General features: G+C 34.8%; 1 protein-coding gene across 1 annotated transcript in view; it reads right to left on the bottom strand.

The window, feature by feature from the left end:
- Positions 1-598: 598 nt before the first annotated feature.
- The window catches only part of LOC126822278 (methionine synthase), a 49708-nt gene continuing 26803 nt past the window's right edge, over positions 599-23503 (bottom strand). Inside the window, exons 21-34 of the mRNA XM_050551064.2 lie at positions 21083-21241; positions 20434-20537; positions 19903-19970; positions 19415-19535; positions 19193-19274; positions 18933-19031; positions 8890-8965; positions 8292-8447; positions 7712-7893; positions 7109-7236; positions 6692-6758; positions 6450-6551; positions 5761-5961; positions 599-4385 (exon numbers count right to left, since the gene is read on the bottom strand). Of these exons, the coding sequence (XP_050407021.2) occupies positions 4302-4385; positions 5761-5961; positions 6450-6551; positions 6692-6758; positions 7109-7236; positions 7712-7893; positions 8292-8447; positions 8890-8965; positions 18933-19031; positions 19193-19274; positions 19415-19535; positions 19903-19970; positions 20434-20537; positions 21083-21241 (1629 nt within the window). The 3' untranslated portion in view covers positions 599-4301. The remainder of the gene's footprint in view (positions 4386-5760; positions 5962-6449; positions 6552-6691; positions 6759-7108; positions 7237-7711; positions 7894-8291; positions 8448-8889; positions 8966-18932; positions 19032-19192; positions 19275-19414; positions 19536-19902; positions 19971-20433; positions 20538-21082; positions 21242-23503) is intronic.

Below are 23503 nucleotides of genomic sequence, written 5' to 3'. Positions count from 1 at the left end.
GTAGGTTGTTAAAACCCTGATTTCATTTATCAGTCGTTCCCAATTAATATTTAATTCATTAACATTTGAATTACTTGTTACTTACAGTAACAATTTTGATGGAAAGGCTCCTATTGGAATTGCTAACAGAGGTCCCTTGCAATCTTAATCCAGCTCTGAGTTGGACTAAAGAGTATAAATAAATAGTACATTGATTTTATTCTCAAGCACTGTGAGAACTTTTTTTTCACTATTAAAACACAATTAATAACAGAAAAAAAAATACAGCTATTGCTAAATTTGCTTAGCTGTGTCATGTAATGCATTGAAGGAAATTCCTTCATCAGTTGTATGAGTGACTTGATAATTGTAATGATCGCTTACTATAAATTCTTCAAATATATATAGACATAGTTATCCAGGCAATTGGGCTACAAATCATGGAATTTTATGATATTTGGTCATGTCCACATGGAAATTGTAAGATTCACAGAGCACAATACAAGTATAAAAATCTTCTTGATACAAATTTGTATAGAACATTCTATGGCACATGTGCATTTAATAATAAAATCATTTTATCGACAACACAAGTATAAAATATAAATATATAATTTTATTTAATGTAGATCTATATATACATAATGATAATTATTTAGTAACTGAAAATAACAATCAATGTCATTATTGAAATACTTTTTGAAATATGTATTAAGAATGTATTTAAAAATAAAACCTTGTTTCTAAACACAATATTTACATCAAGCTATCAACAATAGACAAAAATATAACAAATAGTAAAAAATATGTTATAGCACAGAATTCTATAAGCTTACCTGAACTCTAACCCTTATACATGTATAATACACTTGAGATAATTTAACCAGTCAATACTGATTTTATAACCTGTCTGGTAAAATTAGTGTTAAGTTGACAATGTGAATAGTGAAATAATCTTAAGGTCCCTAGATTCAGCAAGGACCTTTAAGGTGGTACAATGAATGTGTTTAGACTTCAAAATACTTAACTCTTTATCATTTGAATTATCAAAACTACACTGCATAATTTGAGCTATTGTATGCGAGTCAAAAGTTAAAAAAAACAAAAAAACAAAAATTCAAAAGTTGAACCAAGTGACTCTTTATATTGTGTAATAAAAATAATTTTAATGTCCAGATATTAGTGTGATATTTTGTATCTAAAAAACCACAAAGGGTTAAGATGAGTGACCCCTTTAGTGCAGCTTCTACAAAATGGTAGAATGGGATATTTAATTTCTGTAATATGAGTACAATAAGCACTTTTTACATTGCATTTATATGTTAACAACACAATTTACAATAATGATTTGTTTTTATAAATCTAATTAAAAAAAAATTCATAAAATAAAAAAGTAACTTCAACAAAAACTGGTTTATAAATTATATTTTGTCATAACCGTAATACAAGTAAACATTTAAACATACATTATGCAAGAGCTAAATCTGCCAATTGCAGGTCTTTCTTTAGGCCTGAAATGTTATCTAAATTATTAATTAGACATTAATTAACTTATCCAGACCATAATCAACTCTCGATGGCATCGCTAGCCTGCGATATTTACTGGATTAGAACTCAGAACTCGGTTTGCTGCTTCTGATTAAATCAAACTAGTGGCTGCCAGGCAGGATACACCCACATTTTTCAAGAGATGGATAGAGAAAAAGCTAAAAACAAACAGGATTTTTTGAACAATCAGGGGCAATAATCCAGAAAGTTATGGTCTGAAATGCACAAATATCAAAAGGAACCAAGATCTTAGTGTGTAATGGTGATATATTCACATGTTTTTTTTTAAATCAGATAAAAACTGTGACTTCTCGAGGGACCTCAAGCTAAAAACGTGATTTTTCATACAATCAGGGGCCATATTTCAGTTAGTTACGATCCGATATTCAGGAACATCGACAGTTATAAACTTACATTTCAGAAAAAAACTGTGACCTCTAGAGGGTCCACAACCTTGATATACCATATTTTTACGCTATTTGAGGACGAGGCGTGGCCATTTTGTCTGTCAGTTTTGGTCCAATTTTTACGAAATTCAAACTCAACCACCCTTTGGGTGTAACGGAGATATATTCAAATCTTTTTTTAAATCGGATAAAAAATTATGACCTCTATAGGGTCCACAAGCTAAAAACGTGATTTTTTGTACAATCGGGGGCCATAATTCAGGAAGTTACGGTCCGATATGCGCAAATATTAAAAGGAACTGAGATCTTTGGGTTATAAACTTATATTTCAAGTTTCAACAAAATTAGATAAAAATTGTGACCCCTATAGGGTCCACAAGCTATATACGTGATTTTTCGTACAATCAGGGGCCATAACCCATGAAGTTACAGTCCGATACATGCCAATATCGTAAGGAACCGAGATCTTAGGGCGATAAATCTATATTTCAAGTTTCATTGAAATCGGATAAAAATTGTGACCACAAACAAATTGTGGACGAATGGACAAACAGGGGCAATGGCATATACGACCACATGAAAATGTGGGCGTTTAAAAATGGATAATCGAGACTATGTTTTTTATCGTACTGACTTTAGTAATGATGATCGAGGCTAAGCCCAAAATTCAATCACTAAATACTCGGTTCAGCTCTTTATCTAATCTCCCATAATGTATCTTTAATCTATCTATATATATATTTGTGACTGTCGTTTGTCTGTCTGTCTGTCCGTCTGTCTGTCTGTCTGTTCGGGGTTGGCGGCTACACTAGGTCTGCCCCGAGTCTGAAATTTGGGGTATAAGGGTAGCTCAGACCGGGGAGTAACATAGGCTAGGTGGCGTTAGTCTACCACTGCCGGTTTCGAAGTTATGACCCCCGAGCGAAGTCTGTCTGTTCGGGGTTGGCGGCTACATCTGCCTCGAGTCTGAAATTTGGGGTATAGGGGTAGCTCTGACCGGGGAGTAACATAGGCCAGGTGGCGTTAGTCTACTACTTCCGGTTTCGGAGTTATGACCCCCGAGCGAAGCCGGTTTGTTCGGGGTTGGCGGCTACACTAGGTCTGCCCTGAGTCTGAAATTTGGGGTATAGGGGTAGCTCGGACCGGGGAGTAACATAGGCCAGGTGGCGATAGTCTTCCACTTCCTGTTTCGGAGTTATGACCCCCGAGCGAAGCCGGTCTGTTCGGGGTTGGCGGCTACACTAGATCTGCCCCGAGTCTGAAATTTGGGGTATAGGGGTAGCTCGGACCGGGGAGTAACATAGGCCAGGTGGCGTTAGTCTACCACTTCCGGTTTCGGAGTTATGACCCCCGAGCTAAGCCGGGTATCCTGCTAGTTAAACATATTTTAAGTACAATGATAACAATAGATACATGTATGGCATTAAAGAGGCATTAGTGTTTTGGAGTTCTTTGCCAGTAATCTTTGACTGTAACATCAGTGGTGTTCAATATTGGAAACAAATCCTCTTGTCTATCACTGAGATAAAGATATAAGCTATACAATCATTTATAAATTTTCAAGGTGTTTAAATTATGCTTGTACAAAATACCCTTATGCTAGGTCAGCGCAAAGATTTTCAATATTTAGGTAAGTCTATATAAGATACATAAGATTAAATAATATTTTCTTGGTGAAAGTGGCAAGTCTTGACAAGAAATAGCCATCAATTGCCAATCATTGGCATTTGGAAACTTCACCCACAGTTCATATTCTCGATTGTCAAGAACCATAATAAACAAAGCATTGTTTGTTAGTCCTTTTATTGACAGTTTCCAGCGATATTAATGTATAACTAAGATTTGGCAGGCATTGTCTGTCTAATCCACTCAATATCTAAACCATCCAATGATCTAGAGAGTTGATTATGGGCTTGTCAGGTGAATAAATGTCTAAATAATAATTTATATAACATTTAAAGTCAGAAAAATGACCAGCAATAAGCAATTATTGCTCTCACATAATGCCGATTTAAATATGATTTTGTTCCAAATTAATTATATAATATGTTTTTAGTAAAAGTGATAATACTTCTTTGAGATCACATAATTATAATATATTGGATGCTGGCTTATTTCACATTGTAATGTTACAAACTGACTGGTTATTTATTCACATTATAAATGCATGTCCCGAATTTAAACAGTAAAGAAGAAATACTTTACCATATTTAATGGTATGACATAGATTTAATAGCACTAAAGCAAAAGTTATGTATTCCTGAGATTTTTTTTTCCACATTATATTGATGATGTATAAACATGGAGTCTTATTCAGTTAAAGAAAAACTGAATGTAGAATCTTAAGGTAAAAGAACAGATCATTATTTACACATCATAAGCTAGATATGGAGCCAGCCATTTTTCTACTTCATTCACATCCATTCCTTTTCTTTTAGAGTAATCTTCAATCTAATAAAAATGAAACTACTTTAATAAATACCACACAAACATATTTGAAATAAAATCATAAAGAACAAGAAATGTATTTACAGGTCCTGACAGCATAATTAAAGCAATTATGTGTTAAAAGTTATTTTAGCTATGGTATTCACTAAGCACGCTCATCTTGTATATCTATTTGGCAATAACTAACCAAATTGTATTAATATTATGTATATATATTATATAGAGAGAGGGGTTTTACATAGCTTAAGCCTGTTCTCCAATCTCATTCAGATATTCTGAATTAAAATATTGTTTTAAAAAAACACCGGTTGCCAGGCTAGATTTGCAAGAGATGGATAGAGAACAAGCTGAAAACAAAATCAATTTTTAGTACAATCAGGGGCCATAATCCAGAAAGTTATGGTCTGAAATGCGCAATTATCGAAAGGGAGTGAGATCTTTGGGATATAAAGATATATTTTAAGTTTCATCATATTCCATACACATCTTCCAAAGAGAGTTCACCCAGATCTGAGAGAGAGAGAGAGAAATGGAGATTAACGTCCACTCCACACAAACTAGGTCAACTCGGGACTTACATATGGTTTAATTTTTTAGCAGTGGGAGGAATCTGAAGGACCCAGAGAAAACCCACAAGGTTGGACAGGCGACCCTACTCCTTGTCACGTACACCGGGGATTCGAAACCACGCCAGTTGACTCAATGACAGGCCTTATGATACAGCGCGCACATGCTAACCATTCAGCCATCCAACCCCCTCACCCAGATCTAGTCAGTACTAAATTTATCTGAAATCGAAACAGCACAGCACACAATTTGCAGGATTCAAACTCCTTTGCCCATCCAGGACAAAATAAGCACTGGCTTCTAAAGGGCATCATGGGAGGGAGGGGGGGGGCACCACAGAATTTCTGCTTTGTTAGATGACAAATTTAAAATATTTAATTCAAAAATTAATTAAGAAATTTTAACCATTTTTTTTTATTTTTGTGTCTTTTCTTACTGTTACCGGCTTTGTCTCAGTTAATAATAGTTTTCAGAAATCACTAAAAACGTATCTCTTTCAAAGGACCTTTACTAATAATTACTCACTGGTATAGTATATTCATGAACATAATAAATCCTAATATTGTATTAATTGTACAGGGCCACTGAATGCATATATTGCAGTAATAAGTGCTATATTAAATGTTATAAACTTAAACTTAATGATGTGTATAAAAGCTCAAAAATAACTCTAACTTCTAACCACATTTGTTTATGGTTTATTTTTGTTTATATATTATATAGGGATGCACCAAAACCCTTTAAACTACTTAGGGTCATATGGGTTTTAATCCGACCTGGCATGTTACAGTAGAAGATTAATGTAACTTACCTGATCTTTGTCTACTTTACCAACAGAAAAATATGAAGAGTGTGGTGAAGCAAAATATAAACCACTAACTGAAGCTGCTGGATCCATAGCTAGAGATTGAGTTAGTTTAATACCAACTTTATCCGCATCTAATATCTTCCACATAGTTTGTTTTTCCGTATGATCTGGTTGACTAGGATATCCTGGTGCTGGACGTATACCCTGAAAATACAAATTGTACATGTGTATGTCAAAATTGGCTAGCACAGAAGCTGAATGATGGAAAGATAAAAAATTTCAAAGGTGGTCAAAAACTGTTGGCTACAGTAATAGTGTCTATTTTTTGTTGAACTGTAATAAACACCCCCTACATTTTGGGGGGCCTAAAAGTGATAGATCATGCACATCATTTCCAAGTTGATCAACGATCCCAGTAAATGAATGATGATAAAGACATTGTGCCTCCATGTCTCAAAAAATGTTATGCAAGGTTTTATCCTGTCAATGACACTTTCAATGAGCTGCCAGATTTGGAAATTTTTAACACACAGGAAGTTTTTACATTGAATGGATAATGTCATGAAGTAAAATTCAAAACTTTGATCATTAATAAAAATTTGTAGCATATCTGAACCTGAAATTTAAAAAATATTCCACAGTGTCTTAAATATCAATCATTGAGTACTTATAATACAATGTACTTGCTATACCTGATATTTAATGCGATGTAAGTCTTGAGCACCTAATTTTTCTGATGATGCATAACCCCAGTATTCTTGTCGCACTTTTTCGTGCATCAGCTCAGCAAATGCCTGAAAGTGAGTGAAGCATGTTCAATGATTATTACCAAAAAAAATATTAAATCTTCAACAATAGACAGAATGAAAACTGCTAAACTTTGATGTTTTACAAGGTTAAAGACTTAGTTGATATATCAGTGAGATAGACTTACCTCTGCTAATCTGTCTGCTAAAGCTTTTACCATTATAATACTGTAATCATCATATTTACTTTCAAATCTGTAATATAAAGCTTTATTTGAAAAAAAAAGCATATGAATATTACATTTCAAATCTGTAATAAAACAAGTCAACAATGAGGTTGATGTCCCCAATCTGAAAATAAATAGATGTCACATATTAATTGATTGCACATCTATCTTTTATTAGTCCCTTGCTTTCTTTGAAAGGAGGGGTACAAAAATATACAATTTTCAAAAAGACAATTTATATAGAAGATGCAGAGATATTGAAGAAGAAAATGCACACTGTTTGACTATGCAGGACAGGTTATGTTTTGCTTTTTAAATTCTTTTTACAAAATATGACAAGAAACAATGTTATTAGAAGTACTACTCCATTTTACTTACTCTTTACACATTTGTTGAACACCTATACCAGCTGTAACAGCAAATAGTCCAATATAATCTTCTATATTACTGTCTTTAGGTGCTATAAAATCTGATAAACATTCATATGTACCACCATCTTTTTCTGCCTGTATATATAATAATTTAATGAATTGTTAGATACAATATCATAAATCTAGTAAATGCTGAAAAATTCTCAAATTAAATTTAAAATGATCAAACCTCACAGATTTAGGTACAAAATAAAATTGTTGATATAATTAAATTTAGATAGAGCCAATGTTGGGATACAACTGATATTGTGTTCAGCTAAATGTACTTCAAAAGGAAATTCAAATCATGTAGGGTTGTCCCACAACATAATTGAAATAACACATCAAATCAACCAAAACAACCTGTTAGCTCCTTTAAACTCTTTAATACAATTTTTGATATTTATTACAGGCTGCATCTACGAATGAGTCATTGATATGTATCGATTCTACATATTTGATTCTTACAATGACTCTAATAGTAAAGGATAAGCCCTTCATTGGCTAATTAGTAATATTTAAATAATCATTTGGTTAAAATTTACCACATTTTAAATTAATAGCATCCTACCTGTTGTCGTAATCCATGAAATGTAGCTATGTGTTTATAATTATCATCATAGACCTGTATGTCATCACCTACACTATTTGCTCTATAAAACGCAATAACACCACTGGTAGTAAGACTTGAATTATTGATAATATTCTTTAACATGTCCTGGGCTTCATCAAATACTTTCTTGGCTTCTTCTCCTGTTTAAAAATAATAGGATTAACTACACATAAAACTATGACCATGCATAATCTTCTAATATCTTTTGATGTTTCAAATTGATGCTGTGTTATATATCAATACTGTTAGCCTTTATTGTAATTATAATATTTACTGTTACTTACCTTATATAGCTATGTATTTGTACATGCGCAGTGTTCAGGGTGGGAAGAGGCACTTCCGCCTAGAGGGTTTGGGAAGAGTACATGGGATCGGCCTCTCTGTATTATTAGTGTTAATAAAACAGTTTACTAATCAGTGATTTAAGTGTCAACAAATAGAACAATGAAATTTGGGTGTCTTCAGAGATTAAGTGAAAAGTTATTTGTCAAGCTGAAAAAGTGTCAGCGTTCCAAGATTATAGAAATTGAGTACATACCAACATCTTTATCATTAAATATTTTCGGATATCCGCGATTAGGGTATTTTCCTTTCAATTGCCATACATCAAAAAATGGTTTCCAATCAATGTATGGCACTAAAGATGAAATATCATAATTTTCAAACATTTTTATTCCAAGAAAAGATGGTTCCACTGAAATGGTAAAAATAACAGAATGAGTTTTTACAAGAGGACGTAATATAATTTACAAAAATTTAAATGATTTGATAGCATTACCTGCTCCCAATCTGTGGCAGGTTATACTGTACCCCATCTTTGGGAAGCCGAATGTTTATTAAATTAAAATCAATATGTCTCATTACATATTACAGTGTTTTAATTTTGTACCATTATCTATTGTTGTTATATTACTGTTGTTATTTTATATGCAATACTTATTTGTCATTTATTGATTCATTGCAAATTTACTTATACATTTGTTTATCAGTTAAGCTTGGCTACTGTCCGTCGTCGTGTTACCGTAAATAGTATTTTTGAAGTGTTTTATTGTAATAAAGAAAATATGGGTTGACAAAATCCCCTTTGTGATAAAAACATCTGAGATAATTAATCATTAAAAAAGAAAGAAGCTAACCTGGTTTAGCTTCAGATTTCCAATCAATTTTAAATGCTTTTTCTCTTGCCTTATCTAGTTTCACATATTTTCTGTCCTGTAACACAATCACAATAAATTAAAGAACATTATATACTCAGCCAAATTAAAAACTTGACACTGATGAATTTCAACAAATTTTTTTTTCTGGTAAGTCAAATAAATTTTAAAGTGTTTCTAACGATAGTAAGTAGTAAGAAGCCTTTAATTTCATAAAATTGTAAAGTCACGTGGATCACGTGACTTTTGAGCATATAAAGATGAAAAACCTGAAAAACACGTGCAAACACAAACTCGTGAGGTCAATCGATGCAAGTTTGCTTAAACTGAACACGCACACGTAACTTGAACTGGAAAAACAAATTAAAATTGTTATTTTCATCTTTGTTAGAAAATGCCGCGCCTTTCAAATGTAGAACGTCTACGTGCTATAGGTAGTGTGCCCACTGCACAGTGTATTTAAACTCAAAACAAAGTAAAAGTTCAAAGTTTATTAGAATAATAACCGCTGAACTCTATCCCATATTTGAAACACAGTGAAATTCACAACAGTCAACCGATGTACATACTAAATCATATATGTATTAGAAAAACAGTTTACTGAATGGGTTTAGATATCCGCATCTAACCGCACATTAACAAATTCACGGAATTCACTGGTTTTCAAGTTGTTTGGGGTCACATCCTCAAACAAATACCGAATAAACCGTCCACACTTGGAAATGACAACACGCCATCATTATATTTTTACCGCGAACTCTCAAACCGAGGCTCGGATTAAGACCGCCAGTAAGATTTTCCGAAAACCAGTGAAACCGAAAGTAGACATCAAACTCTACCCTTATACATTTTACAAAATAACACTATTAAACATATACTAAAGGGATATGGTAGCTACACCAGCCCCTACATAAAAATGACAGTAAACATTTTTATGTACAAAAAAAACCAATTAGCTACCATTTTAATTCTTATGGCTAACTCAATAATAAATACAAATTACAGATTTCCAAACAGTTACTTTAACATACATGTACATCAATAACTAATTATCTAAGATAACAGGTTCGTCCAATTCAAGTAAACATACTTTATGAATTGGTCGAGTAAGAACCACATAACCATCTTTAATATTAGCATCCTTGTGATGCTTTGCACAAGTCGCAACGGTTGCTTTTGTTTTAAGCTTAACGGTGCGCACAAACCCATCCTTAGACACAAATACTTCCACAATTCGAGCCAAGGGCCACTGACCGCGTGGGTAATTATCATCCGCTAAAAGCACTAGATCCCCAATGCAAATGTTACGTTTGGCGTGATTCCACTTAGATCGTTCCAATAATGTAGGCAAATATTCCTTTACCCATCGGCGCCAAAAAACATCACTCAAATATTGGGCCTGTTTCCATTTACGTTTTAAATATAAGTCCTTCTTTTCGAATATACCAGGGGGTAAACTATTACTACATCTAAGATGCAACAAATGATTTGGTGTTAAAGGCCCGTCGTCTAAAACACTATCACTGTTTCTCGTTAACGGCCTACTATTCAAGATAAACACCACTTCAGCTACAACAGTTAATAAAACTTCATCCGAAACTAACTGTTCCTTTAATACAGATTTTAATATTTGGCGTACTGAACGAATCATTCGCTCCCACACACCACCCATGTGGCTGGCCGCAGGTGGATTAAAATTCCAAGTTATATTCCGCTGAACACAAAATCTAGATAGTTTAGACTGATTAAAATCCTTAAGTGCCTCTTTAAGTTCCTTATCCGCGCTTGTGAAATTCGAACCATTATCGCTCCATATCTCCTCTGGTTGACCACGAACACTAACAAATCTCCGTAAGGCATTTATCATAGAATCCGTGTTTAGTGAATGTGCAATTTCTATATGCACAGACCTTGAAGTCATACAAGTAAAAAGGCAGCCGTACCTTTTCACAACACTTCGTCCCTGTTTCACTAACAAAGGTCCGAAATAATCAATTCCAACGCACGAAAACGGTGGTTTATCAGCAACAAGTCTTTGTTTCGGTAAATTGCCCATAAACTGAGTTTCGGTTGGCTTAGATCTCCTCTGACAGGTTACACATTTTGAAAGTATCCGTCTTACCGCTGATCGGCCTTTTATTATCCAAAACTTCTGTCTTAAAGTGGCAAGAACCGTTTCTTGTCCCATATGACCGACACTAACATGACACTCTCTAATTATTAAGTCCGTAACCGAGTGTTTGTATGGCAAAATTACTGGATGTTTCGCCAATCCATCAATTGAAGCATTCTCCAATCGACCTCCAACGCATAACAGTTCATTTTCCAGTTGAGGATTCAATTTAACCAACGAAGATCCAACTTCCTTTAATGACGATTCATTAGACTCAGATTCTAAACTTAAAGCTTTATACGTCTTTGGAAAATCTCCTTTCTGGACAAATTTAATTATTTGCGATTCGGCATAACTTATTTCTTGTACAGACAAATATTTTAATAACTGTCTTGGTTTACTCCCGTTTAATCGTTCCGACACTTTGTCTCTTAAAATAGTCTTTAGACGTATCAGATAAGCAACAGCTCTTTTTAATTTCCACCAAGATGAAAAATATTCAAACAGTTTATCAAACAAAGTTCTGTCCGGGACATTAACCGTAGCATACACTTGAGCTTCTTTACGTATTTCTGGATCAGTATCCATCATTTCAGGAATGTTCACTTTATCCGGCCAAAACAACTCATCACGATACAAAAAGTCAGGTCCCGTTAACCACCTATCGTTTTGAATAAACGATTTCATCTTTAACCCTTTAGACCCGTCGTCAGCGGGGTTAATGTTCCTGTCAATGTACCTAAATTGAGAGGGGTTTGAACCTAAATGAATAACGGTTAACCGGTTTGATTCAAAAGTGTGAAAACGTTTAGTTTTATTGTTAATACACTTAAGAACCGACATTGAGTCAGTCCAATACACAACTTTGTTAATTTCAAAGTCAATTTCACTCTTTATCAAGTGACACAATTTCACGGACACAACAGCAGCCGATAATTCCAACCGAGGAATTGATATCTCCTTCAATGGAGCTAACCGAGCCTTGCCCATTACAAAAGCACAATGGATGTTCATATCTCTATCTACACATCGTAAATAGGCTACTGACGAATACCCTACTCTCGAGGCATCCGAAAAAACATGTAACTGAATATCTACAATATCACTTGAGTCTTGTAATTTATAACACCGAGGAACTTTAATCTCCGATAAACGATTCAAATCATTTAACCATCTAATCCACTGATTTTTATCAATGTCTGGAATTGAATCATCCCATCCTAATTGTTTCCTGCTTAACATTTGCAGCAATAGTTTGGCTTTCATAAGAAAGGGCGCAACAAATCCGAGGGGGTCAAACAGTGAATATGCAACAGAAAGAATACCCCTACGAGTCATAGGCTTGTTTAATGCGCTATTAGAAAGTTTATCAGCATTTTCCCAAACAAAACAATCCGATTCGGTATTCCACTTGATACCTAAAGTACTTTGGGTTGGCAACTTTTCAATGTCAAGGTTAACAACGGATTTTGCTCTCTCCGCTTCCGGAATGGTGGCTAAGAACTGTCTATCATTGCTACACCATTTAGTTATGTGGAATCCACCTAAAGACAAAAGTTCGGTCACTTCGTGATACAGCTTGGTTGCATTTGCTATAGTGTCTACCGATTTCATTAAGTCATCCACGTACATGTTATTTAGAACAGTCGAGATTGTTTCCGGATTAAATTCACTTTCATGAGTTTTGGCACACATTTTCAGACAAAAGTTCGCTATACAGGGAGAAGATGTTGCACCAAAAATATGTTTAATCATCCTATATTCTTCAACAGAACTAGACAAATCACTGTCTTTAAACCACAAAAATCGTAAAGCATCACAGTCCTTCGGGTCCACACGGACTTGGTGAAACATGGCCTCGATGTCCGAAACAATACCAATCTTATCCTGCCGAAATCGTAAGAGAACACCAGTTAACTGATTCGCTAAATCCGGTCCTTGAAGCAATTGATCATTTAAAGATGTATTGCGAAATATACTAGCACAATCAAACACAACCCTGACCTTATCAGGTTTTAAAGGGTGTGTTACCGGGTGAGTCGGTAAATACCAAACTGGCGATGTCGTGTTCACATCCTCTGCTGGCACTAATTCAGCATGACCACTGTCGATGTAACCTTGAATGGTATCCTTATACCGATCAAATAACGTTGGGTTTCGTAGAAATCGCCTCCTTAACCCGTTTAGTCTGTTTTCAGCCACGGTCCTGTTATTTGGAAGATAGGGAGTCACGCTTTTCCACGGAAGGGCTACTTGGTAGTGGTTATCAACTTTAGTTAAACTGTTTTCTATAATTTCCAGAGCTCGCTTATCACTAACCGACATTCCTACTTTATTATCAACTTCAAGATCAGCAAAATCTGTGGTCCACAAACGATCAAGTTGATGTTTTAAAAGTTCATCCGAATCTGTTACCGGTTCGACTTTTAAATAGTTTACTGTAAAATCATCACAACTTTTCGAGTCATTTAAAGGTCCAAGAATCATCCATCCCAAATTATACCGAACGGCAATCGGATCATGTTCATTTCCTGAAGAGCGAGATTCAAGGGGGATAAACAAACTGGGATTCTCCTTTAATCCAACTAATAAACTTACTTCAGGAATATCGACGTGTCCCAACGAAATATCATCTAAATGGGGATAACTCTTGATATCATCCGTCATCGGGATACAATTTTTAGTAATAGGTAAGTTTTTAACAGTTTTAACATTTTCTAGTTTATACGACACAGTTCCGTCTAACGATGAAACAACAATATCAACATTTCGGCTGGTAATTTCCGTTGAACCGGTCACACCAGTCAAGGTAAGTTTTTGGGTATCATCATTCTCGTGGATCTCCACGTTGTTTTCAGCACATAAACTTAATTCACTGGCAGTATCCTGTACGAGGTAAGTCGTAAAGGATTTTCCTTGACCTATTTTTAGTCTTACGGGTATAACACCTAAAGAAATGCGAGGGACGCCAGCCCCAGTAGCGGCTGTAACCGATCTATTACTTGCAACTTCCTTTAGGTTAGTGTTTTCGGTTGTAATGTCCTTCCTAAAGGCAGAAAAATCGGCACCGTGTAATAGTGTATTATGGTTCCTCATACAGCCTTTAATTTGACAAACAAATGTTTTATCACAAACTTTAGCAACATGACCAGTTCGTAAACAGCTGATACAAAGTCTGTTCTCAAAGACAAATTTAACACGATCTTGATTAGACATATTGAGAAACTTTTCACAATTCCAGATATTATGTGACATAGAACAATGTAAACATTTCACATTAGTAGCACCCTGCTTACTAACAGTGTCCTTTGGTTTAAACAAAGGCTTCCTTTCCTCCGTTACAAGTGTAGTTACAGGCCTACTATAAAATTTTCGTTGCTTACTATTATTATTATCTTTAAGTTTATCATTATAATGACTGTGATTATTAGAAAGTAAATCTTCTCCGTATTCGTTGTTAACTAACTTCGCACGGTTCTTTATAAATTGCATAAAATCATTAAATTTTGGGCGAGAACCATTATCCAAGATTTTACCCGCTACTTCTACCCATTTGGCTTTCATATGTAAAGGCAACTTTTTATTTAATGATCTGATTGTATTAATATGGTTTAAATCTGTCACATATTCTGGTCCCATTCCCGATAATACTCTGTACGTGTCTTCCAAATTACGTCCGAACTCCAACAACGACGCACTGTCTGCGACTTTAATTGGGGATAAATTCTCAAGTTTTTTCAAATGAGCGTCTGCTACAATGTGTGATCGACCGAAATTTTCTAGTAATGTTTTTCTAGCTGTGACATACCCCTCCTCGGGTGGTAAATTTACGCAACTTTCTATCGCGTCGCGTGCCTTAAAAGTACAATGTTGTATCAATAACTGCAGTCTCCTAGAACTGTCTGAGTTTTGGCTTTCTAAACATGTTTCGAAATTATGAATGAATGATGCGTATTTCAGCGGATTCCCATCAAAGTGTAGATATTCCAACTTTGGTGTTAACATAGCTTCACACAATTTTGTCATCATGTCACTGTTATGTGAAGAATTTACATAACCGTTTGGGGACTGCTTAACTTGTTGATTTACATTTACATTATCAACGTTTACATTATTATCATCATCAAATTGAATCAAATCAGAACTTAAACTATAATTTAATAAACCTGTACCTGTATTTGGTAAGTTAGGTAAAGGGTTAATATGTTCATGCATTGTGATAGGATTTCGTTGAGAAAGTACAAACGGATTATTATTATGATTATTATCAATATGATTTACAGACATATTGTTTGACACAGCAGATTGAAAATGCCCTGATGAAATATTACTAACAGGCGGTGGTACAGTGAAATAAGGTCGAACAACATTATTCACATGTGGATTAAAATAAGTAGCAGTGTTTACACCAGTACTTTCTGCTGTATGAACAGGTAAACAATGATTAAATCTATCATATGGCATAGAGTAAACAGTATAAGGCCTATCATGCATAGATGAAGGAATATTAACAGATGTAAACAAAGGTAAATTATTAGAGCTACAATAGGCACTACTTGACATAAACACAGGTAAATTACTGGAGACAGTTATAGGTAAACTATCTGATATAGAGGCTGACAAACTCGATGAGACAACACTAACAGGATTAAATTGTTCAACAGGAGGGGGTGGGACATATACATTATTAGCATACATGGCAGAATTAGCATTAGCAATACTAGTTTGCAAGTTCATTTTTAAGGGAGATTCAAAATTATCAAAGTCATTAACATAAGGAACAGTAGACACATCTTTTCTTTTTTCTTCATCAGATTCTTCATCCGTGTAAACTTTGAGGCTAACTTCTGCCTGTTCTTCCTCCATTTTTGCTTCCATTAACTCTGATTGGTGCTTTAATTCTGACATTTTCTGTTCTAATTCATGTTTTTTCTGTAACTGTGTTACCTTAAGCTTAGCCAAGGCTAACTGTTCTTTCTTCTTCAAACGAACTGAGCTTGAATTGTGACTATCAACACTACCGAATAATGAATTCTCATCAGACTTTTTCTTCATTTTATCGTTTTGCCACGAAATTGTCAATTTGTCAAATTGTGTTTTCTGTAACAATTCACTCTCGTATAATTGACGAGATGCGTCTTCATCTTCCGTGTCCACCAAATCTTTATAAATATTCTCGTGACATCGAACAAAATTCTTCCACGCACTTTCGTGTTTTGAGATCCTATACTCAATATTACAAAATGAGTCCTTAGTAGTTATAAGATACCGAATCTCTTCTTTGAGCTTTCGGACTTGTGTGAGATATATATCTCGTTCCCTATAAAGTTCATTCCTCCTAGAGACATTCGGGAACTTGTCAATGTCGAGATCCATACTAAGTTCACAAGTAGGCCTTAATGTCAACAAAATAATAAAGCACCAAAACATGAATTACGTCATATAAAAACACACCAACTGTTGAATGGTAAAACACACCAGTCTTAATGTAGGTCCGCTTACAACTTGAAAACTTCATGTGCCCACTGCACAGTGTATTTAAACTCAAAACAAAGTAAAAGTTCAAAGTTTATTAGAATAATAACCGCTGAACTCTATCCCATATTTGAAACACAGTGAAATTCACAACAGTCAACCGATGTACATACTAAATCATATATGTATTAGAAAAACAGTTTACTGAATGGGTTTAGATATCCGCATCTAACCGCACATTAACAAATTCACGGAATTCACTGGTTTTCAAGTTGTTTGGGGTCACATCCTCAAACAAATACCGAATAAACCGTCCACACTTGGAAATGACAACACGCCATCATTATATTTTTACCGCGAACTCTCAAACCGAGGCTCGGATTAAGACCGCCAGTAAGATTTTCCGAAAACCAGTGAAACCGAAAGTAGACATCAAACTCTACCCTTATACATTTTACAAAATAACACTATTAAACATATACTAAAGGGATATGGTAGCTACAGGTAGGCTCTATGCTGGTCAGTCTGTGGTCACTGTTGCAAGAGCCTTTAATTGTTCACGCCAGACAATAATTAATCTTAGAATGAGAGTGCTTCAAACTGGAACTATTTCCGACCGCCCAAGGGCGGCAGCGCCAGGTGTGACGTCACTCCAGGAAGATCAAGCAATACGATTACGTCATCTTAGAAACAGATTTGTCACCGCAACCTCCACAAGTAGAGAGATGTTTGGTGGAAGGGTAACTGCACAAACTGTTCGAAATCGCTTGCAGGCTGCTGGTCTTCGATCTCGGAGGCCCTATAATGGACCAATATTGACACCTCTTCATCGCCGTAACCGACTTGTGTGGGCCACAAGACACATAAGATTTACTCAAAGACAGTGGAATTCGGTTGTCTTTAGTGACGAATCTCGATTCACTTTGAGATTTGCCGATGGCAGGGTCCGAGTGTACCGCAGACGAGGTGAAGTATGCGTCAGAGAAGTTGACCGATTTGGTGGCGGTAGCGTCATGGTTTGGGGTTCTTTTTGTGCACATGGACGTTCTCCCCTTGTTGTTGTCCATGGGAACTTAAATGCTGTCCAGTACAGGGATCAGATTTTGCAACCTCTTCTTCTTCCGTTTATGCAGAGACATGGGCCTGGACTAACGTTTCAACAAGACAATGCTCGACCCCATACAGCAATTGCTACCCAGAATTTTTTAAGAAATGCTGGTGTCCAAGTCCTGGATTGGCCGTCGCTTAGCCCCGGCCTTATTCCTATTGAACACATCTGGGACGAACTGGGTCGACGTGTTCGTCAGCAAGTGAATCCACCACTGACGTTGCAGGACCTTCAACATGCTCTTGCTGAGCAGTGGCAACGTCTTCCTCGGGTAGTGTTTACTAATGTTCTGAGATCCATGAGAAGACGTTGTGTGGCAGTACGAGACGCTAGAGGAGGCCACAACCGTTACTAAACACTTTATTCCGATTGTTCTCCAAGTCTGTGAATTTCATTTTGGGGGGTACTGTGACATCACGAACGTTATCGATGTATTCTTGCTTTCTGCTGATGTGAAGGTCGTCTGTGCACAACATAACACTAAAATAGTTGTCTTAAACCAAATATTAAAAATCTAGTCCTAAAAATCCTGAGTGTCAAGTTTTTAATTTGGCTGAGTATATATTAAGAGGTTCCATACTCGAAGCACAAGGTAAAGAAGCATCTTATGTTAGGGAAAGAGTTTATCATACCAATAGCCTTATTAAGACTACCAGTAAAAGATCATTGACTTAAATGAAGTGCTCTTTATATTAGGCTTGGAGGAAAAATGCAGCAGTGAAAGACATGTACAAAAATATCGCGAGAAAACTAAATGACAGCTGTATTTTCCTCACGAATACCATGAACCACCATTTGTCTCCGTAATTCCAGCCACATTTTGGCTATTTTCAAGATCAATTAAATAAATATCTTAAAATGCATTTTAGTAAAATAATGAAGAAATTCCATGTTTAAGAACATCTAACTTTTGTGACAATAAAGGTTGACCGAAGCGGCTTCAATGAGTTTTGGAAGACTGTCAGCTATTCAAAATCAAAGTTAGGGATAAAATAGGTTTTCTGGGTGTCATTGCCATTTTACTTTGGTGTGGATATTATGGTTTGATTAAGTGGAATGGATATTATGGTTTAATCAAGTGGTATGGATATTACGGTGTGATCATCTGGTATGGATATTATGGTGTGATCACGTAGTATGAATATTATGTCTACTGACTGTGTCAAAATCACTTCTCTACATGTACAGTGGCTCTGTTGTTCAGATTGTGATAGACAGTGAGTACATGGTAATGATCCCTCTAATTACAACAAACTCAAATTTTTTTTAAGTTCTTCAAGAGTTTTTTTGAGCTAAATGTAGTTCATTAAATTTTTTAATACAATTTACCTTTAAAGATTCATAATGTTCTTGTCTAATTTCTTCATATTCTTCTTGTATATCAAATATATAATCGTCATAGCCACTATCATTCAACAGAGCTGAACACTATAATATATAAACATAATCATCATAGCAATAGCCACCAGAGCTGAAAACTATAAGATAGAGTTCAACACATATTTGAATGCAATGTTTCAATTAATATTTTATCATGCTAAAACTTGATTCAGATTTCATCAAAATGATTTATTTCATGTTCAACTTACCACAACAACACTTTTTGAAGCATCTAGAACATGAATTGTTGGATTACTGTATTTTGGTGCTATTTTAACAGCTGTATGAGCTCTGAAAAAATAAATACAGAATCTACTTAAAAAAATTCTCATATTTTTTCGTAAACAAAATATTTAATACTAAACGTCCTTTGTGGAAAGCTTGATCAAAATGATATTTTCATGAGCTTTAGATCTATGAGCGTTTGTCACCTTGATGTTGTTGCTCCTCCTATTAATAAAGGAATTTTCAAGCCTATTCTTTCCATCTCTTTAGCAACATGAACCATTTCTTCTAAAGATGGTGTAATCAGACCAGATAAACCAATAAAATCTGTAAAAACAAATCAATTATACTTCTGGAAAATAGAAATCTGACCATTAAGACTCTTAATATTGAATTTTTTTTCTTCACATTCTTTTTTGATTCGAGTTTTCAATGCTAACAGAAATATCATTTTTGGACCGTGAACTGGGCCCTAAGGTCTACCCATCTTGTTCTTCTTGTTCTTGGGGGTTATGCTCTTCGAAAAAAGGCTTCGCCAATTTAAGTATACTCGACATGAAACATTGTCAATTGTGTATCAATTGATGGACTTCGATTTTTGATAAGACTTCGCAATTCCAAGATGGCCGAGATGACATCATGCTCAGTTCCTGGTCCATAGTAAGCCCATACTTGTTTTCACTGGTTGACCTACCTGCATTCAGTTCAATAGCTTTTTCCAAAATTTTCTCACATGGTGTCATGACACCCAGATCGACAACCCTAAAAAAAAAATACACATGACTTGGATGATTTCAACATAACACATTATACATAAATTATTTTTTTTTTATGTTTAATTTTAATGCAGGACTGAGCACTTATTTACCCTATTTCAGGTTCTAATCATGGTATTCATGACCTGTAGTGATTATTAAAAGTCTACTGCATAAATGTAAAAGGCATGAAACACAAACAGGCCATATGTTCACTAGTCTCACAGTTTATACAGACAGTTGTATGACTATGTATATCAGTGGTTGACAACTGGTTCATGTGAGTATTACAACCATAGAACTAAATTGTTCAATTTAAACTTTCACTTACAGAGACCTAAACCTTTATATTTATCTGGTCAAGTATTGGGAGTACATATTGGAATATTTCAAAATGGAGAAGCCTTTCAAATTTTAAGATATTACTAACTAAGTTATCTGCTTAAAGTCTGTATATAAATTATATATACCTATAATTATTACAGCCCAACACAACACCAACAATGTTCTTACCAATATCATGAACATCACCTTTTACAGTAGCTATAACAATAGTTCCAGCCCAGGCGGGCTCCTAAAATTAGAAAAGAAAATTAATTTAACAAATTAAGTGAAGTTTAATAATCAAATAATCATACATATCTAATTTTTTTAAAGCAATAAAACAAAGTACCTCCATTGGCAAATGTTATAATGCTCCTGAATATATTGTGAAACAATTAATTGTTGCCAGCAAGAAATTTCCGTAATGTATTAGATGCGACCTATCACACATCGCATTCATTTCAAATACTTTTATAATTTTCTTATGTAGAGTTGGAAATCAGTGGTGAATGAAAACATGACAACCCTCAAAACAATACATTAATCAATGGTAATTAACCAGATGATAGGCTAATGAACACTGTTGATTGTTGATACATAAAAATATTGTCATTATCGAGTTGAAGGTTTCGTACTATTATGTTAAAAATTACAAGTGTGACTGGTCACATTAATTTCAATATATTGTATGTTCTGGTTACATTAATTGCGTGACACATTCATTTCATGTTCTCAAATAAAAGACTATTTTCTATTAGTCTTACTGCCCTGACTTTAAAAGATGAATATATTTACAGATGAATCTAATCCATCAGCCTCCATCTTGGCCACTCTTTCTTCTTCCATAAAAGGTATAAGATATGCTACAGCTTTCTTCATGACACGGGCAGATTTAATAACCTGTGGTAAAAACATTTTACCGGCTCCAAATAAATCACCAACAACACTCATACCCTGTAAAATAACATTTTTAAAAGTTTACATGCAGTAAAAGTTTACATGCCACCTACACCAATTCCCATTCTGACAATTTTAAAACAAGCGAATAGTGAGGCTGATGTCCCCCGTCGAATCTCGAAATAAATAGATGACACATTAGTTAATTGCACATTTATCATTTACAAAAGTATCGAGCAATCAAACTGATTATCAACTAATACTAAGTTTCATCACTCTCTATCAGATAGAATCAAAGTCAAAGAAATTGCTTAGCTTTAGTGGGAAATGTTAATCATTGAACTCAAGTCATGACATTCACCTAATAAACATCTATATCAAGTTTAAGCATTCTACCTCAATGAAACGCAGAGTCGTAATGTTCCAAAGTCTTGACCAATCAAATAGCTTATCGCTCCTTAGCCTAAGCAGAAAATTCTCATCGTCGAACTTAGTCAAGGTAATGATATAATGAATCTATACTCAGAGTTTCATCGCTCTCACTTATAACCAAAGTTATCGGGCCCAAAAGCATCAACCAATCAAATTGCTTATCTCTACTTACCGTAAGCAGATAATGTTCATCATCAAACTCCATCAAAGCATTCAACTAATGAATGAGTACACCAAGTTTGAACATTCTACCTCAATTATCGAACTTAGTCAAGGTATTGATGTAATGAAACTATACACCAAGTTTGATCACTCTCACTTAATTAGAACTAAAGATATCGTGTCCAAAAGCAACCAATCAAATGGCTTATCTCTGCTTACCCGAAGCAGAAAAAGCTCATCTTCGAACTCCATCAAGGCATTGATTGATCTTATAAACACCTACACTAAGTTTGAACATTTTTTTTATAACAATATTTATTTTATCAATATTAACATATTATAAAGATATAATATTTAATTATGGGATCTGAAAACAAGCCAGAGCTTATATAAATCCATTTCACGTTTGAACATTCTAGCTGAATTAGAAGGAGAGTTATTGTGGCCCAAAAAAGTGAGACAGGCAGACGGACGGACAGACAGACACATTTTAATAGTCCCCTGCTTTCTTCAAAACGCGGGGGACAATTATGCTATTAGAACATTACTCATTTTGAGAGCATGTAATTATTTCATGCAATAAAATAAATAGAAATGGTTCATTGTGGACTACAACCTGTAATGAAGTCGACTAAGGTTTAAGTTTAAAATAATAAATAATGCAGAAAAACTGCCTAACAATATATAGATAAAACAAATAATACAAAGATAGGTTGCCAGGCAACAAAAAATATGTCCACAGCAGCTAAGTTTTCTGGGCAGACAACAAAGGTTGTCGTGTATATGTTTTTTTTTGTCAGTAATGAAAACACTTACAACACATTATACTCTGATTATGAGTAACAACCCATTTGGCTTCTAGTTCGGCACTATACGAACACTTAGTATATAATAAAATATTTAATATCAAGGGCTACAACAATCAGAAATATTTTTGGAAATCGTTGAAAATAAATAGGCCTCTTCGTCTCATGACCTTTAACACTGTGTATAAATATAAAGTCAATCAGATATAAACTTTAGCCTCTAGGGCATCCACAAGATTTTTCAAAGTGATTAAGGACCATCATGCCCATAACCCTGGCAGTAATTATCGGAAACTGTTGAAAATCAGTAAGCGTCCATGTCCCATGACCTTAAACACTGTGTAAATTTAAAGTCAATCGGATATTAACATTGGTCTCTGGAGCCTTTACAAAATTTTTCAAAATGATCAAGGGCCATAAAACTGGCAGTAATTATCGGAAATCCCTGAAAATCGATAGGCTTCATCGTCTCATGAACTTAAACACTATGTATAAATTTAAAGTCAATCGGAAATTAACTTTAGCCTCTAGAGCGTCGAAAAGCAATTGTGGATGCTCGACCGACGGATGGACTGGGGAACGATAATATATGAACACATTTCAATGTGGGCATATAAAAATGGAGAGCCGCCATTGCGACGTTGTCCAGGTGTTAATGATAAGTTCACAAACCAAGATGTTTTGGTTTATGGTCAGTAGCAGAGTGGACATAATAAAATATGTTAATAGTAAAGCAGATTAAGCAGCAAACAGATTTAAGAATTAATGTTAATATTGTCATATAGATACTATTTAATTTGTCAATATGTTGTAAATACTCCAGTTTCTTCTTTTTGGAAGAAAGGGGTATGTCATATAGATACTATTTAATTTGTCAATTGTAATACTCCAGTATCTTATTTTTGGAAGAAAGGGGGAT

Source organism: Patella vulgata, chromosome 5, assembly GCF_932274485.2.
Source record: "Patella vulgata chromosome 5, xgPatVulg1.2, whole genome shotgun sequence".
Lineage (NCBI taxonomy): Eukaryota > Metazoa > Mollusca > Gastropoda > Patellidae > Patella > Patella vulgata.
The sequence above is the reverse complement of the archived record's forward strand: the minus strand, read 5'-3'. Positions and strand labels throughout refer to the sequence as shown.